We start from the raw sequence: 18925 nt of genomic DNA, 5'->3' as shown, positions 1-18925 counted from the left end.
TCTAAAGTAAAAAAATATACAGGAGTTATACTTAAACTTCACAGCAGTGTTGGAACTTTCTAAGTCGATTCGGCGAGTATTAGCTCCCTAGGTTGAAATAACATACTAGAATCAGAGTTTACATGTACAAATATTGTATCCCAAATTTACCACACTATAAGATCATCTTCCTGCTACTGAATACACCGTTTACACCACCATTCACAATTACACTGTCTGATATGAGCGTTTCGATAACCAAGTTATCGTCTTCAGAGACCTCCTTGGCAGGAATCGGGGACAAATTAGACAAAAAATATTATTTTTAACTTTTTTTAATAAATATTTTACAATAAAAGTGACTTATTATCAACAAAATTGCTTATTCACATTTGAAAGTTATTCAAGCTATTTAAAGCTTCTTCAGCTTTCTTTTCGGTATTTGCGGAATTCTCATTTACAGCAGATGGAAGATTCGTTTTTGTATTTGAAAGATTTTTTGGAGGTGTCACTTCAGGTACCCTCATTTTATTTTCTAGTTGTTCTAATGCCTTATCTATTTCAGCTACTTTATTTTTTATATTGATCTGAAAAATAAAATATGAAGGATGTTAAACACTCGAACCACAATATAAATTAGTGTAAATACGAGTGTTGCTACCCAAGTTTTGAGATATGGCAACACTGTTGTCTAGTTTGTTTGGCACCTACTGATTTTTTCTTGTGCCCGCATATCAAAAATAAATGGCGAGGTCAACGTTTTTATACACATGAAGAAGCAATTAAAGTGTTCAAATCACATGTTTTGGAGGTACCTCAATCGAAATGAAATTTTAAGTGTGAAATTAACTTGTACAATTTAATCCATGAACCTTTGCCCTAGAAATGTTACAATATTCTCCATTGGCAACAAAAACCAAAAGGAAGGGAAAACAGTGATTTAAAAAAGTGTAAAAATTTAAATATAAATGTTGATATCTCTTAACAAATAATACAATAAGTGAATATTATTTTACCTGTTTCAAATCAGTCTTCACAGCTTTCGCTTTTGCTTTAAGTTTCAAACTTTTAGCACCAGCAACTTTGAAAACGTTACCTACTCTCTTCTTGTTCTTTCCCATCTTTACCTAAAATACTGTGTTCTTAGGGTTTGTTGGAAAATATATTTGTTCATAAAATAAAACATAATGTAACGTTAGTGATTTGAAAACTTTTCAAAAAGTGCATATATAAATTATTATTCATAAAAATGGTTGCAAGTCATGTCAAACTTGATACCAGTGATGCTTGCTCAATACTGCATTCATCAACAGATCAATTTATTCCTAACATTATAAGAAACTTGTTAAAAAATACAATTTCTATTAAAATTTCAGTTGTCTAACTGATGAAACTGTCTTTTCCTTTTGGAGTAGGTTCGCCGCTTGGCAATCCACTGTTTTTGGTTCAAACGTGGTACCTAACTATCTCTCAAACCTTAATCTGGCAGTACAGTACCACTTGGTGAACTTTTTCAATAAAATCGCTGGTTGTCGCAGATTTTATCTCTACACAGTGTCTTAGCTCCTCATCATTGCAAGGGCTTATTGCCTCAATTTTTTCCATTTTCAGAAAAATCTCAACAGCTACGCACTTATACTATTATAAAACAGAAATTAAACGTCCAAAATGCCTGAAATATTAGTGAGTATCCCTCATCTCATGGACAAATATATTCCCCAATTTATATGATAAATGCTTTAAGTTGAAATCAGAAACTTTTCAGACAAATCTCACAGTACTAAAAAACTCAGCAAAAAATTCGCATTTAGCAACTTAGCTCGTATAACTGAATAAGAATATATGCAAAAGGATTGAATTACATACTTCTTTTTGTATTATTATCTTCTTGATCCTCAAACTTTCTTTTTCTAAGATTCTCAGTGGTTAAAATTTCTCTTGTCAGCTTTATAGTGACCCTCATCATTTCTTTAAGGGAGCTTACAGTCCTTACTCTAAAGATATCAATGATATCACTGTCATTGCAATTAAAGTTTTCTAAAATTAATTCCTTTGCTAATTCTGTATAATTTTCTCCTTTTACAAAACAATAGAGAAATATTAATGGTGTCTTTGTAATGTTTGGAAGTTCATCAGGATTAAATAATCCTTCGAAATTGGCGAGAAAATTCACAGCCAAAGCTGGAAGGTTCATTGTGATGAAAATGTTCTTTTCATTTTCTAAATTGATTGGTAAATGTTTTTTGATCTCAGTTTTAATAAAATCTGCTCCATCTTTATTGAATGACTGAAAATATTCATTAGAAATCTTGTTGGCTTTTGCATTGTATTCGAGCCATTTGTATGACTCTGGATTTAGATCATTGGCATAAACAACACATCTCTTCTTAGCAGCAGGTATTGAAAATGGGCCTACTCCAGCAAAAACATCAAATAAAACATCTTGTTGGTTCAGTTTCTTTATTATTCTCTCATGTTCCGTGCACAATCTAGAGTTCCAATATACTTTGGAAAAATCAAATTTGAAGGTGCAGTTGTTTTCTTTGACTGCTGTTATCATATTATTTTCCCCTTTCAATAATTCCATATGAAAATTTCTATATGTATTATCAATCATGTTCACTTTGTTCACAATAGATTTACAGCCTTGTACTTTATCAAAAAGAATATCTCCAATTATACTTTTAAATGGCAATAAGTGTTCTCTGAGGTTTACATGAACTATGTGTCCAATTTTTGTAAAACTTGATAAACCTACAATATAAAATAACTATCAGTTGCAGCAAATCAAACTCCATAAGCAAACATATGCAATTAAGACATACCTTCCTTATCAGATGGAAGAATAGCCCGTAATAAGTCTTCTGCTGAAAAATTCTCATAAGTCAACTCAATATTTTTTATTTTCAGATCGTTTTCTGTCACAGAATTCTTTTCCAAAGCAGACTGAATATCATTTGGGAACCCTGACCAGTTTTTAATTAGTTCAGGCGATAAATAGATATCAACTTTATTATCAGCAATAAGTTGTATTGGTTTAAACTTTTCTATTTTCATTAAATATTTTTTTAGTAGAGGTACAATACCTTGCAAATTTTTCTCATTTATTGATAGGCAATGAACTTGAACAGTCGTTTTTATTTTATCTTTATTCAAGGTCTTCATACACCGAATATCATCGGGTGGATGAAAAATATTTTTCATTATGCTTCTTTCACAAGTATTGCAAAATCTTAAAATGCGAGTTGAGAAAAGTTTAATACGATTTTGGTTTAATAAACTGAACATGTAAATTATAGTACTTACTAATTAGAAATTAACGATAACTTCACAGGTTAACTCGTGTTATCATGTTATTGAATTTTTAATCTATAAATTCTTCTTTTTCGTATGAAACTACTTCTTCTTTGTGGTGATGGACTCAATCCGTAGACTATCCAACCAGAAAGTATCGGATGTCCCTACACATAAAATAGAACTATTTTAATAGGTGTATTTTCAATTGAAAATAAATTGTCTAATAATTGTCCTCGTTGATGTTCGGAGAACATCTATGAGACGCGAGATTGAGTCTTTTATTAAGTACATTTCGAAGCTACTGTGTAATAATTTATGATTTGTTTAATAAGATCGGAGTAGCAAACGTATCTCATGCTTCACTATATCCTAATATATATGTTTACAGAGTCCAAGCCTCAATTCAACTTATGTAGATTGAAATAAAAGGTGAAAAATAAAACGATATTTCTTTCATTACATTAAGATGGGTCCTCACAATTCTTTAATAAAGTAAAGAATGTGTAAAGAATAAAGAAATTTTCGAGACTTGTACTAGAGCCAATATTATTAAAGCAGAACAGATAACGTCGTCAATAATGTTTCGTGCATGCTTAGCTTGTGCGTGTTTAGGCCTCTATGATTTCTTAAAATTTGTTTGTCCTATAAAACATAGTCCAAAAATGAATGAAGAATAATGACAGACCGTATTTATATTTGATATAAAGTGAGTATCACTGTGTTATCAGTTAATAAGTTTTCACCAAAAGAATTATGCAATTTAAGTGTGATATGGTTTGTACTTGTAACAAATATTTTATTCATTAGATTGAAAATTATTAATATTAAGGTAAGTGGTATATACATTTTTATAACAACTTTTTGGTAAAAGGATAAAAACGTTGGCTTTGTAAACAAAAGGTCCTAGGTTCAAACCCCAAGGAAATGATTTATTTTTTGTTTAATCGATAGCTTGTTCATCAGTTTTTTCATGAAATCGGCTATTAAAAGTGAATCTGCGTACTGAAAAAAATGCAAAAACATGTGTGAAAAAGCTCGACATTATTGAGGTATAAGGTGCACAATGTTTTCATTTTTCACTATAACCCCTAACATTGTGAGACTATTGAGGAACATTTCAGTCATGTATGATGTAGTTTGAAAAATCTGACTTCTCAACAATAGGAATTGTGTAAATAAGGGTTTCTAAGTATCCTACCCATTAAAATTCAGAGAATTGTTTTGGAAGTATTTTGGGTGGAACATATTCATTCTGACTATATCTTAGAGAATCGCTGAATAATTTAAGTAAACTCCCTACATAAGTGAATTGAGCTTTCCCATGATATCTCTTTTGGTGAAGTAGTGTAATGAAATTTATACTCTAATTTTTATTTTTTATTAGGATCCTATAGACATGGAAGGGAATGATGACAAGCCTGGTAACAAAAAATTATTCATTATAACTCCACAAGAATTAGCAGAACTCGGAGTTCTTAACAAGTTATCTAATAATAAATTTGATAAAACAGATGAGAAATGTATTCCAACAACATCAACAAACTTTAATGAACTTGATTCACTTGCTGTACTTAAAAGTGCTATACAGAAAAAAATGTCTTCAAATAATCAATTAATGTTCAAAAAACCTGTAGAACCGGAAACTTCTAAAGTGAAAAAGTCACATTCTGAAAAATTACTAAATACAGACAACAAACCTGCAAAAAAATCTAATAAAAAAGATACTGCTAGTAATAGAGCTCTAGTGCCTAAAATAAAAAATAAATCAGTTAGAAAAATTGAAATAGACAAAAAACCTCGTGCTCCTGCTGATACAGTGAAAAGAAAAAAAAGTGTCAGTGTTTTAAGTAACACATCTGTTAGTTTCAGTAAGGAAGATCTTCATAAAATTATCAGTGAGGTTCCTTATTCAAATGTAAATGATACCTTAACATCGGAATGTAAGGAAGCAACTATTGTTACAAACCCAATCAACAATGATGCAAGGGAATATAAGAAACCTACAATTGCCAAAAAAACTAGGTATATACCAAATATTGGCGATTTCAAAAGGAAGCAAAATATAAAACTTCCAATTGCTAATTTGAAAAACATGGAAAATACATCATTAGATAATCTATTACATTCCTTAGACAAAGTTGAACAAAAAATTAGCAATGAAATAATAAAAACAGGTAGTAGTGACTCCGATTTTGAAAAACCTATAAATAGTTCATTGATGGCTATTACAACAGAAGATGACAAAAATAAAAACTATAATAAAATGCAAATAAATACCAATAAAAATAAAAAAATTAGTTCAGACGCCCATTTCACAAAAAGTCATTCTATTCCTGATAATAATGAAACTATTGATACAAAAACTACTAAAGATGTTGGAAGTTGTTCTGAAAAGAATCAAGAAACTAATGAATCACATATTAACAAGCTTGAAGAAACAGTTTCAGCTTTAGAGGATGATCATTCAGATGAATGTGCTGATAATATGCAGATAATTGTTAGAAATGAAGAAATCTCTATAGAAATGTCCAAAAGAGCAAGTGAAATATTAATCACCAAGGAAGTGACAGGACTAACAGAAAATATTTCATCTCAAGAGATAGAAGAACATCCATTAACTGATTTAACCAAATGTATTAAAACTGGTAGTAGCTTTAGAGACACTATTGAAAACAAAGAAGATGAAAGCAATAAAGAGAAAGATATATCAAATATTGGCATACAAAGAACACATTCTGAAAGTATTGGTAGCTGTATGACTGAAATAGTTCCAGTAAATAGAAAAAAAGTAGAAGCAAAAGATGAAACTATATTAAATAGTAGTATATTGAGTAAAACAACAGAATTTTTAAAAAATACTTTTGATAATGTAAGCAAAGAAGAAAAAATTCCAAAAAAAAGTATATTGAGTAGTAGTTTCCCACAGACAAGTACTGTTACAAGCAATGATGACCAAATAACACATCAATCTGATGATGAAACAGAAATAAGTTCCAAAAATGATTTAGTAGCAGCCAAAATTGCCAGTTGTATAAAAGAAATAAGTAAAGAAAACGTATATCTAAAAATGCCAGAAGGAAGAAGAGAAACTGAATTATTTTCCAATTTAATCAACCAGGATAATAAAGTAGGAAAATCAGAAGTTGTTTTAACTGAAGGGACATTAGATTATTTATTAACTGATGTTACTTCTAAAGATGTTATTGAAAACATAGAAGAAAATACTGATGAATGTAAAAATAGTAAACCAAATATTGAGTCGCAAGGAGCATGCTTCCAAAATATTGTTTGTTGTGTTAATGAAAATGAAAAAGATGCAGAAAATAGAGTAAAATTAGGGATAAATAAAAATTGCGGAAATAGATTAAGTAAAGCTAACTCTTGTACAAATATATCAAAAGAAACGATTAACAAAGTAATAACAAATGTCGTAATGAAGTTAACAGAAAGTGATGACGAACAGTCTCACCGACAACTATTGATAGATGAACCACCAAAGCATTGTGAAAATACAACACATACTTTTAAAGATACTTCTGATAATATTAGAGAAAATGTCAATTTGGTTGAAAGTAAAGAAGAAAAAGATTCTACATTGAATACTATTACACCATCAAGTACAGTTATAAGCAATGAAGATCAAAGAGCAAATCAACTAGACTCTGCAAATGAAATAGATACAAGCCTTAAAAATGATTTAGTAACATTGAAATTAGTCAGTTCTCCTCTAAAAATAAGTGAGCCTAAAGTAATTAATAAGGATGATAACTTGAGTAGTGGAAATAATTCAAACCAATCAATAAAAGTTGAAAAAATTTATAAAAAACCAGATATAATTAAAAATAGATCAAGGACTAAATCTACAACATCAAATCATCAAGAGGCAATTGAAACTGAGGATTTACAACTATCTATTGAACAACCTAAAGAAGAAATCATCAAAAAGTCATCAGCTGCAAATTCAGAGTTGTCAAAAAATATAGATGAATCAGTTGATAAAACTACTGCTACAATAGTCAAGAAAAAAGTTGGAAGACCAAAAAAACACAGAATAGATCCATCAACTACTGCAGAAAAGATACCAATACAAAATAAATTATCTGTCGATATAAGTAGTGAAGGTAGTAAGGTGAGAAAGTCAAAAAGTCATAGTGTTTTGGGAACAGATGATTATTTGCAATGCAAAAAAGAAAATGATGATAAAGGTCCTAGTACTACACGTGGTTCATCATCATCTTGTTTATTGGTAAAAAGTAGTGATGATAAAAACCAAGCTCAACTTTCTGATACTAATGAACCAAAAATGAATTCATTAGATGAAAATGAATCAAACAATAATAAAAAAAAATCAGTACCTCATTTGGGGAAATTGGATAGTTCGCTTATAGATAATAAAAACGATGACATTCCAAAAAAGAAAAGGGGTAGAAAACCCAAAAGTGAACGTTTACCTTCTCCCGTACAAGAAAACATTGATTTACCTACTGAAATATCACGAAGCGGTAGAAAACGACTTAAAATAAATTATGTAGAATTGGAGGGAAATTACAATGAAAACATCCAAATAGAAGGAAAGCGAAAACGTGGAATTGCAAATGAAAAAGATGAAGAAACCACAAGTTCAAATCAACTATTGGATCAACACAGACCAGTAGAATCGACCCCTACTAGGAAAAGGGGTAGAAAGTCGAAGGTCCCATCCCCAAAACAAGAGCAAATTGTATCAGAAACATCCCCAAATAACAAAGAACGTGATAAATTAGAATATAATTCTGTTGAGGACCGAGAAGGAAATTCTAGTGAACTGAAGAAAGATGTAAATCGATCGAATGAAAACAATTTTGAAGGTATTTCAGGAAAAAAGAAGAAGAGGAGGAAATCACAATGTCAATTTGATCAGTCTCCCATAGAAAAAAACAATGAAATAGCTAAAAATGATAAAATTAATAAGAAGAGTGAAGAGAATGTCGAAAAGAACCCAGTTGCAAATGAACATGACGAATTATCAGTAAAATCTTGCAGGGAAAACAACATTTTTGATGCTTCAGTTAGGTAAGTTGAACTAAATTTATACGAAGTCTAATAAATATACAAAAAAAGTGGACAATTTATTATTACTATTATCTCTTATTAACTGTCAAATTTCTCTGTCCGAATGCTTTAAAATTTAATTTTGGCACTAGCTTAAAAGTATTCGCCCACCCTTGACGTAAACCATTTTTCTGCTAAAGGAGTATTTAAATAAAATAGTGAGCAGTAAAAATTTTGCGCACGTACTTTGGAGTAAGTTTTATAAAGTTGTTTAAATCGATGTTTTGTTTGAATATAAAAAATACATTTTTCCCAACCTTGTAGGTAGATCCTTATTTTTAGTATCAAATAATATTTTTACAATTGAAGTGACCTACATACGAGGTCTGGCTAATAAATAAAGAGACTGGTTACGAAAAATGGTTTTATTATAAAAATTATTCTACATTCGAATGCTGGAAGTCTTCTTTGGTGAGTGCTTTCAGGAGTTCTGCCGTTTTTTGCTTTACCGCTTCCATCGACTCAAATCGGGTCCCTTTCAAAGCTGATCTTTTTCCTAACCTTTCAAGGGAATCTGAGTAGATCCGTTGACGCAAGAGCTTTTGGTCAGGAATCAGATTTTTTGGCACAGACCTTCGTCATGTGTAATTCCTCGTGTAAAATTTGTCTAATCGTTTCTTTATCGGCGTTTACAGCCTTGACAATCATGCGGATGCTCATTCGACGATCTGCTCGTACAATTTGGTTAATTTTGGTCGTTGTTTCCGGAGTTGAAACAGTCACAGGACGACCTGGGCGCTGGTCATCTTCAGTGCTCTCTCGGCCCTCACTGAAGCGCTTACACCACTCAAAAAACGCGCACGAGATAGATATTTGTCCCCATAGGCCTCTTGCAACAATTTATAATACTCAGTCGGAGCTTTTTTCAATTTAACGAGAAATTTGAGATTGATACGTTGCTCATAGTTTTCGTCACACATGGTGAGAAAAAAACACATTCGCTTCAAACCGCTACTAGAGAAATACTATAATAGTGATGGAAACGTGTCTTGGGACGTACATAGACAAGACATCTAGATACTCAACGCACTACTAGTTTTTTACCCCACCCATCTAGGGCCCCCTCCAGGCGCGCACTCTCGTTATTTAATAGCCAGGCCTCGTACATTGTCTCAACTATTGAACCTAGAATCACGATTTATCTTCAAAAATGTCTTTGGAAAAATCGTGAAGTTTCCGGTGCCGATTTTAGTGGCTTCACATCTGACAGAAAAATCTAAAAAGTAGGACTAGAGAAATATATTATATTTTTTTAAAAGTTCTTTATGAAGACTTGATTTCAGTCAATAAAAGTTTATTATCCTAAGACTTTTCCACAGTTTTAAAACTTTCACATGATGGCTTCAGGGTTGCCAACTCCCAGCCACAGAAATACGGGAACTGCAGGCATTTTCAAGCCCTTATCTTGTTTAAAAATAGACAAGAAATCAGTGCAACTAATCTATAAATTTAAAGTTATGAGAACTTCGGCTCTTATCAAATCCACGCTGCAATGATTTATAGATTTTGTTCATTTGAAATGCATGTGAGGAAATAACCTCTCGACATAGACGTTAGAAGGAAGGATATTCAGTATGCAGGGCACAACGGTTTTTAGCGCTTCTTTGGCATTCACGAAAATGTAACCTCATTTCTCCGGCATACCTTAAATCGATATCTGGCACTTTTTAGAAGTTACATAATAATCTATTTGTATCTTTTTTGATAATATCTATTGTATAAATAAAATTGGAGAATGTTTGCAACGAACCGAAATCATGTCTTAATAAAGAACTTTTAAAAAAATATATTCATTTCTCTAGAGAGCCCTTATTAGATTTTTCTGTCAGATGTTAAGCTGTTTTTTGATTTGCTTTTAATCGAGAAAAGAAAATTTATTTTTTTTTCCAAAGACATCAATTTTTGAAGATAAATCGTAAATCCAGGTGTGCAGTTTAGTAGCTCAGGCAATGTACGAGGTCTGGCTATAAAAAAACGAGATTGCGCGCCTAGAGGGCACCATATACGGATGGGGTAAAAAACGAGTAGTGCGTTAGGTATGTAGATATCTTGTCTATGCACGTCCCAAAACACGTTTCCATCACTATGATAGTATTTATGCAGTAGCGGTTTGCATCGAACGCGTTTTTTCCTCGTGACGAAAAACGTATCGATCTCAAATTTATCGTTAAATTGAAAAAAACTCTGACTGAGCACTATAAATTGTTGCACGATGCCTATGGGAACAATTCTCTATCTCGTGCACGTGTTTTTGAGTTAAAGAAGCGCTTTAGTGAGAGCCAAGAGAGCAATTTCATTCAATTCAAGGCAATGTTGATCGTTTTTTTTTTCGACATTAACGGTATCGTGATGACTGAATGAGTTCCAGAAGGTCAGACTGTCAACCAGACTTACTATTTGTCACTGCGAGAACGAGTACGTAGGATTTTGCACCAGGACAACGCACCTACTCATAACGTGCTATCTGTGAAGCAATATTTGACCAGTAAGCGCACTGCAGTGCTCGAATACTCGCCTTACTCACCAGATGGCAGCGTGCAATTTTTTTCGTTTTCGAAGATATAATCTGCTGTGAAAGGGGCCCGATTTGATTCGATGGAAGACGTAAAGCAAAAACGACAGCTAAAGACACTCACCAAAGAAGACTTCCAGCACTGCTTCGATCAATGAAAAAAAAACGTATAGAAAGGTGTGTGGCGAGGGGAAGGGAGTATATCGAAGAGGAGCATTCGAATTTAGAATAATTTTTATAATTGTTGCAATTTTGTGTCTTCAATTTTAGACAGTCGAATAAATCGGATGTGAACCATGTTGAAAAGGAAAATGTTTGCGTTATTTGTGATAAAAAAGTTAACGAATGGGGAGATCATAACGAAATCGTTCATAATAATCTCGGGTGGAAACCAGGAGAACCTTATATAGTAAGTGTTTATGAATAAAAATCATGCTTTTTCAATAAATTGATTTTTCTTCCATGTTAGATGTTAGGTAAATATTAAGTAATAGATATGAAAATTAAAAAAAAAAAACAGGACATGTAGAGGAGAAATCCTGTTGAAGTTACTCTACTACTACACTATTGACTAATTTTGACATTGGACGTATTAGTATTTTTACTACTAAATAACTAATTCCCACGGGACTTCGTTGCAACGCGTGGTTTATTCTCTAGACCTGTTGCGAACGCATTTGGATACACTTTTAGTTTTACAATATGTTTTCCGCGTATTTCTTTGATATACGAAGGACCTGGCATCGTAGTGAATAGCTTTGTTGATTATGGAACTCCTAGAATCATTCTTAGGGCTTAGGACTGAAATTTCTATAATTTTAGTGTTTGAATCTGCAGTTGTTCTCTTTAATTCTAGTTCTTAGCTCCAGATTGGTTTCAAGATGGTTTCGTAAATGAATCTTTTGATAATTCTGCTCTACCTAGTTACCAATAGATATTCCTCAACTTGTGGCCCAGATGCATGCCCAGGTATTTGACTTCGTCACCTTGTGTGATTTCTTTGTCGATCAGTTTTACAGACATTTTTCTTTGTTATATATGACTTCCGGTCATTAACTCACAGTTTTTGGGTGTGTTGAATCCGAAAGTGACTTTCATTTACTCGTAGAACGTCACGTTTTCTGACAATATAGGTATTTATGTTAAATATGTTATCATCTTGAAATAAAAGATGAAATACTAAAAACTCATTCATTAGTAAGCACTAAACACATTTCTTTTTGCCAATGAGACTCCTTCAGGGACATATTCGCTTGTAGGTAGCGTCCAACAGTAGCCTGCCATCATTGAGACGCTCCATCTTCCCTGGTATATCTTCTATCTCCTCAATATCTTGATGAAATCGTTCACCTTGAAGAAAATTAACTTTTAAACTCATCACGCAACCTAAAGTTTGAAATGCTTTTAACATTCTTTCGACGATTAATAATAAATAATAAATAGGGTTCTAATAATTTCTCTATGACCTCTTTGACAGCAATCCGCCCTTCTCTTTGAGCCGTCTAATATCGGGTCTAATGAAAACACCTTCTTTCAAATTTGTCGCCGAGAGACCTAATATTAAGTATCTTGGAAATGACTTTACCAATTGCTCCATCAATCCCAGCTTTATGTGAAGTCCAGTTCAGTTTCAAAAGAAAAAATACTTTTTAAAATCAATTTTCAGCAGTCGAAAATCTAAAAGATCTACGCTTTAGTTCGAAGTATGATTTCACAGTATGCACACGGAATTTTATCTCTATTTTTCGCTAGACAGCTGGTTATATTACCACCAAGCGGATGAAAACAATTCTTAGAAAACTGTCCTGAAAAAAGGACGCTGTTTGCAAAGAAATTAATTTTTTTTTCCGAAATTTTGGGTCCTACTTTAAGGCACTATAAGTCCATAGGGATACAACTCCTCTACACGTCTCTGCTCTTAGTCTCTCTCTAGATCTTGCTTAGGTAAATGATTGCAGTATGAACCTCAGTACATCTTTGTTCATTTAATTTGGAAAGTCCGCTTTGTCTACTGAAATCGTTAAAATATAATTAACCCTGCAGAGGAAAAGCTTTCCTATATCAGGGCTATTATAATTTGGTGTTACCTTGTGCTTCTGGAATCAAACGCGTTCCATCCAGTTCGAATCTAGTTTTATCGAGTTATAAAATGTTCAAATAACGATTAAACTTTGTTTCAAATCATATTTCAATATTATAATAATGACTTCTTAGTATTTAGATGATATTGCGCTATTAAAGAAGATATTGAATCCTCTGCTTACCAAAAACAAAAATTTGATTTGCTTCAAATGTAAGGCGAGTTATACGAAAACAACTGATTTTATTTTGCATAAAGAAGAATGCGATGGAATTGTATGTAATGGCAACGTTACTTGTGCCGTTTGTAACAATTTAGTAACGAGAGAAAAATGGAAAAACCATAAATTACAACATAATAACTTGGCGTGGAGAGTCGGTGATCCACCGCTGGTAAATATTATTTTTATATTACATTTTCATTACTGTAGCTTGCCACTTACTATATTATTCGTTAAGATTTATTGTACACGGATCGCTCCTATTGGGAACCAACGTCATGGTTAAGCGATTCCAAGTGTCCCTTAGACGTTTGAAGTTCCTTTAACGTATCAAATTACTTAATTTTATTTTATATTGATGTGAGTTTAACGACCATAAATGTAATTATTTATAGCTTTTGACTACAATAGAATTTTAGTATTTAGCGGTTTGTAAACAGTTTACACAGTTTGTTTAGTCGTGGTTCATTGATCGACTGTTTATCTAGCTGCGGAGTCTCAGAATCTGTGGAAGCAAACAGAGCAATTTCTATGTCTCCTTCGAATCTTGGCCTGCTGATTGAGTCTTTGCCTCTGCAGTTGTAGACAACCCACTTGCATCGGGAACCATTAGGATCTGTTAATCATCTAGTTAAATGATACAAAGTGTCCCGTATTTTACCCTCCATTAACTTATCGTCTCGGATTACTTAATTTTTGTCTTATATTAATGTGACTGTGAAGAATCACAGATTTACCTATCTAATTTCGAGTTATTATTGTACTTGTTGTACACTGATCGCTCCTATTGGGAACCAACGTCATAGTTAAGCGATTCCAAGTGTCCCTTGGACATTCGAAGTTCCATTAACGTAACAAATTACTTTTATTTTATATTCCTTGAAATCGAAAAGTAGGGGCCCACTGCAGGGTCTTCTTTGAAAGATTGAAAATTCTAACTCTTCCTTCTTTATTCATAATTCGTAAGCACGGTTCTCCAGTTTCAGAAAGGTTGTTTCATGGCTCAATATTTTACAATGCAAAAAAATGCACAATCACTTGCCAATTGAAATAATCTTTTTCCGCATTCCGTAATAATTTGAAGGCATATTTACTGGAAAGTGCCTTGTATTCTTATAATTTTTGTCTACAAATCGTAACAATTTTTTGAGAATAAAGCATTTCTCTCTTTCTCTAAGATTACCACACTTAACTACTGAGAAAAAGGATTTGAGATCTTAAAATTAGTCCCTCAATATTTATTTTTACGATTAGATATTTACAATAATGGAAAAATTAATGTTAAAAATTAAATTTCCACTTACTACAATTTATATAATTAATCGTATTTTTCAGGATTTAAAAAATGAATCTTTGGTTACCCATATTTTAATGGGTCTATATAAAGCTAAAAAACCATTGAAATGTGAAAAATGTAAATTGAAAAAAAAGTCTGTATTAGGATTTTTATCTCATCAACGACAATGTGGTTTGACTTTAAGTGAGGCTCAGATCCCATGCGAGATTTGCGGCAAAAAATGTCTTCCATCTAGTATGCCAACGCACATGAAACAACAACACAAACCGGACAACGAGGATACGCCCAATAAATCCGATTCCGATTACTTTCACGTAGATCTCGATGCTCCACTTAGTAAGAGGAGAGCTGCCAAAAAGTAAGTGAATAGAAAACAACGCAATTTCAACGATTTTTCATGAAAATTTTTACACCATGTATAGAAATACTCTTCGAGACACTTTTAACTTTTTTTTTCTAATACTTTATTCACAATAGACGATTGAAATGTTTTCCGAGACATTTTTTAACTTTACCAAAAGATTGGTATATAATCACCGAAGATATTGAGACATTTATCATATCTGTGGACATGCTTTTCAATATCATCTTCAAATACAAAGCAGTAACGGTGAATCTGCGGTTTTTTTAATAATTCTGCCACTTGGCGAGAGAATCAACAATGACGGACATGTTTACGTGGCTGTAGCACAACGCCGACTGACGCCCGAATGTTAATAATGGCGGAGTGTGTAGTGCGAGAACTTCGCAATTGTCTACTGCGCATGTACGCTTACTTCAGCCCGCGTAGCGTTTGCATAAAGCTTGAACTCGAACAACAAAACATTATGACCGTTGGCGGGCCGTGCGGGATGAAAAACGCTTAACAATTTTTTTAAATCAAATTGCAGTTCAGGATTTGGTCCTGTCTGGACATAAAATATCACCAGCACCGCAAATTCACTCGTTAGGAGTTGAGGTAGTCACGTGGCCGATTTAGCCAAGGCAGCTTCACAAAAACTAGGTGCTCTCTTTAAGATCAAAAAGCTTCAAACTCTATTCTTCTACAAGGTCCAGATTCGTCTATCTTTGGAATATTGCCCGTACATTTGGAGCTCGGCTCCTAAGCATACCCTGAAGATGCTGGACTCAATAAAGAATCGACGTTATAAGCGATCCAGAGTTGACCAAAAACTAGGACAGCTTAGAGTATAGAAGAAAGGTCGTTTATCTGACTCTGTTTTGTAGATGCTCTTTCAAGCTGTCCACCTAGAGCAGTATTTGTTAGCTCCACGCAATCGTGGCTTATGAACACCGAGTTCGACTGCAGATACTCAGAAATTCGGAACTCTTTTCTTTGGAGAAGTTCAAGTCTTTGGAATCAGCTACCAAGGCACCTTTTACCCGGACATTTTTCGTAATACTTAAACTTTTTATTAAAAAAACTTCTTTGTGGACAAAAAAATGCAAAGAAACTCAGGCATGATCACCATTTAAAGGGTTGATCTTCAAATTAATAAAACGAATTTGATTTTATTGAATTCAATTAAATCTAAAAGTTCATTGTGCCACATTCAACTACATAATTTGTTTCAATCGAAAACTGGCATTCGATTAATAGAAACTTTAATTAAGTCGGAATTTCTGGAACCGTTGGACGATATTCCTACTAAACACACTATTTACACCAACACTCACAATTATACTGTCTTTTATGGGCGTTTCGATAACCAAGTTATCGTCTTCAGAGACTGAATGTAACCTCCACGCACTATTTTTTATTTCGTCTGTTTGTTCTAATTGTTTTCGAAATGTTTCATTTCTGTCGAAAATTATTATTATGAAAAACTATTTTAGGGCATTGACTTTACTGGATCAATTTTCAAAAGGAGAAAAATTAGAACACTTCCGAGTAAGTTAATAACAACTATCCACTCGATTAAAATCAAATAATTCTTTTTTTTTGTAGTTCTACGTTAAACAAATGGATTTCGATGATAACAAACAGTTGGTAGCATATCTAAGTAACGAATTGGAACAAAATAAATCGTTAACTTGTAAAGTAACCGGATGCGAATTTAAATCAGAAACAGTACCACTCTTGTTGGATCACATGACTGCATGTCCTTTGAAATCAGATGATGTAAGTTTTATCAAACTTCGATCCCAGTTGAAAAGAATTTTCCAAAATTCAACTGTAACCACACAACTTTTTTTCAATATCTGTCAGGTACCTATTTTGCATTCAAAAATCTTTTAATAAAAAACATCGACTAATTTTTGAGATGTATTTTGAAGTCACACATTTTTGCTCCCTCTTCCGAAGCTTTATGATGCCGGTATCGAAGAATTCCTCGGACAGTCATGTGCACACAAACTCCTCTACCTCGTCGATGATGTTGAATACTTCTTTCAGTGGGCCAATCAAGTGGTGGTCGAAGGGTATTAAATCCGGACTTTATAGAGGATGTTTTAGTATCTCCCACTCCAGTTCTGATAATCTATGGAGCGTTAGACGTACGTAACGACGGTTGCGCGTTACCCTGAAGAAGAATCGTACTTCGCGCTGTAATGCTCTTCCGTTTAGAACGATATGCAGGTGTCACGTGTGCTTTCAGAAGAAAAGAGCAGTATGCAGTATTTATAGAACATTGTATACGTACGGCACTCCTAGTTGTCTTTGATTTGACTAGCACCCATTCTTCCTTATTCCGCTTGATTTCGAAAGTATAATAATGTACCCATGTTTCGTCTGTAGTGAAATCGTCCTCATGCACCTCGTATTACTTCAGCTAGCGGCGGCAAATTTCCAACCGCAAGTTCAACAATGTGCAAATCCATCGCGCCGTTATTTTGCGGTATTGAAACTTTTCGTGAATGATAGGCTCTACACTAACAATACTAATGCCTAATTCAACCGAAAGTTTTCCAACATTCATCCCACGATCACTCCAAAATGAGTTATTCTACGCGCCGAATGTTGTCTGGTGTGATGTTATCGATCATGCGACTCATTCTCGACAGTTTCGCAGCGATCTTTGCATACTTTAGCCCAGCATACCTACTCAAGCGCTCACTACCGATTTAATTTTGTTAACGCCAAAGAATGAAAAACGGATTTTTTTTCGAGTTGTGTCGGTATTTCCGGAAGGTAGCAAATATCTCCTTATACAAATCAATTATCTGGAAAACTAAAGTGATTTCGGAATTTATTTCAGTACTACGCTTGCGACAAATGTTATTGTATTTGTTCAACGGAAGACGCGATAATTGAACATTTAAAATTAGTCCATGATCGGAAAGTCAAATCAGACGTTGATTACGAGCAAAATAATAAAAGTAGCGATGAAGAGGACATCGAAACCGAAAATCTTCTGAGCAGCAATACAAGAACGAGTTTCAAAGGGAGAAAAGATCAGAATAATTGTAAGTATACACAAATAGTACACCTTACATCAAAATACAAAATCAACAATGTGACGTTTGACATTTTCATTACGCTCACATCCTGGTCACGCGTTATATGCAGAATTAAGTGACGCATGCGTCAAAATGCTGATCGGCTCACTACGTTCCGCAATAATCGTGACGCAATGCATTCAGCACTCTCTGATGGAGCCCTACAAATAAAGTGAATTTGTTATTGTAATAAATTCAACCAAAGCAAAAATTCTTCTTCTTTGTCCCAAATAGTGTGGAAAGCCATTTTGATACTCACAAATTCCCTTTATGGTATACGATTTCTTTACTGGTTTTAGCTGAGGGCCCCATATGAACTCAGTCCGGGCCTTGGTGTACTGATTACCTCAATTGCAGTCTATATTATCTATGTTTTTATAAGACGGGCCTATATACTAACGTTTGAAATTTTTTTAGGCAAGCCGTTGTTCATTCTTGAAACTAGCAGGAAAAATAGCAAAAAACTTACTTTATATTCGCACGCCTTCGAATTTACGTTTGAATTGTGAGTATTTCAAATTTTATAAATTTATACCCAAAGAGAATAGATAAGAAATTATCATTTTCAGCCTTCATGCTTCATAAGTCATCAAGGCATGGTAAAATCTAATTTTAAATAAACAAAAATATTTTTCATCATAAAAAATCTAGAAATTATTTTTATATCTTTTCAGTAAGTTTTATCTTATTTTGTTTATTTTTTCAGCACATTTGAGATAAGAATGAGATCAAAGGAAAAAACAAAAATTTCAACACTTTTTTTGAACAATAACAAATCCAAAAACTTTAAATTACACTATTTACCTCCGAAAACTACTCAAAAATTTTTATTTTTATCGATCGAGAATAAAAAAGAAATGCAATGTTACAAAAAAAACGAAGATAGGGAATTCTAACCTAACTCAAGTTTCGATTTTCTTTCTTTATGTTTTCTTTGTACCGTAACTTGAGGTTAGGTTATGTTAGGATTTCCTTTCTTCTTTTTTATGTAACAATAGCTGCTTTTCATTT

At 33.1% G+C, this 18925-nt stretch overlaps 2 protein-coding genes across 2 annotated transcripts in view; one reads left to right on the top strand and one right to left on the bottom strand.

Moving 5' to 3' along the window:
* Positions 1 to 298: 298 nt before the first annotated feature.
* LOC130444999 (tRNA (guanine(37)-N1)-methyltransferase) lies at positions 299 to 3371 on the bottom strand. The gene is made up of 5 exons (XM_056780438.1): positions 3286 to 3371; positions 2805 to 3211; positions 1846 to 2733; positions 996 to 1106; positions 299 to 566 (listed from the first exon to the last, which is right to left on the bottom strand). The coding sequence occupies exons 2-4, from the start codon at positions 3181 to 3183 to the stop codon at positions 1072 to 1074; spliced, it is 1302 nt and encodes a 433-aa protein (XP_056636416.1). The 5' UTR covers positions 3184 to 3211; positions 3286 to 3371; the 3' UTR covers positions 299 to 566; positions 996 to 1071.
* Positions 3372 to 4260: 889 nt separating this feature from the next.
* LOC130444933 (uncharacterized) overlaps positions 4261 to 18925 on the top strand; it is a 31210-nt gene continuing 16545 nt past the window's right edge. The window contains exons 1-9 of the mRNA XM_056780322.1: positions 4261 to 4325; positions 4661 to 8328; positions 11150 to 11288; positions 13094 to 13351; positions 14515 to 14834; positions 16313 to 16367; positions 16425 to 16598; positions 17674 to 17881; positions 18332 to 18419. Of these exons, the coding sequence (XP_056636300.1) occupies positions 4673 to 8328; positions 11150 to 11288; positions 13094 to 13351; positions 14515 to 14834; positions 16313 to 16367; positions 16425 to 16598; positions 17674 to 17881; positions 18332 to 18419 (4898 nt within the window). The 5' untranslated portion in view covers positions 4261 to 4325; positions 4661 to 4672. The remainder of the gene's footprint in view (positions 4326 to 4660; positions 8329 to 11149; positions 11289 to 13093; positions 13352 to 14514; positions 14835 to 16312; positions 16368 to 16424; positions 16599 to 17673; positions 17882 to 18331; positions 18420 to 18925) is intronic.

The sequence above is a fragment of the Diorhabda sublineata genome, chromosome 6 (assembly GCF_026230105.1).
Source record: "Diorhabda sublineata isolate icDioSubl1.1 chromosome 6, icDioSubl1.1, whole genome shotgun sequence".
NCBI lineage: Eukaryota > Metazoa > Arthropoda > Insecta > Coleoptera > Chrysomelidae > Diorhabda > Diorhabda sublineata.
Note: the sequence above shows the minus strand (reverse complement) of the source record. Positions and strands in the feature narration are given on the sequence as shown.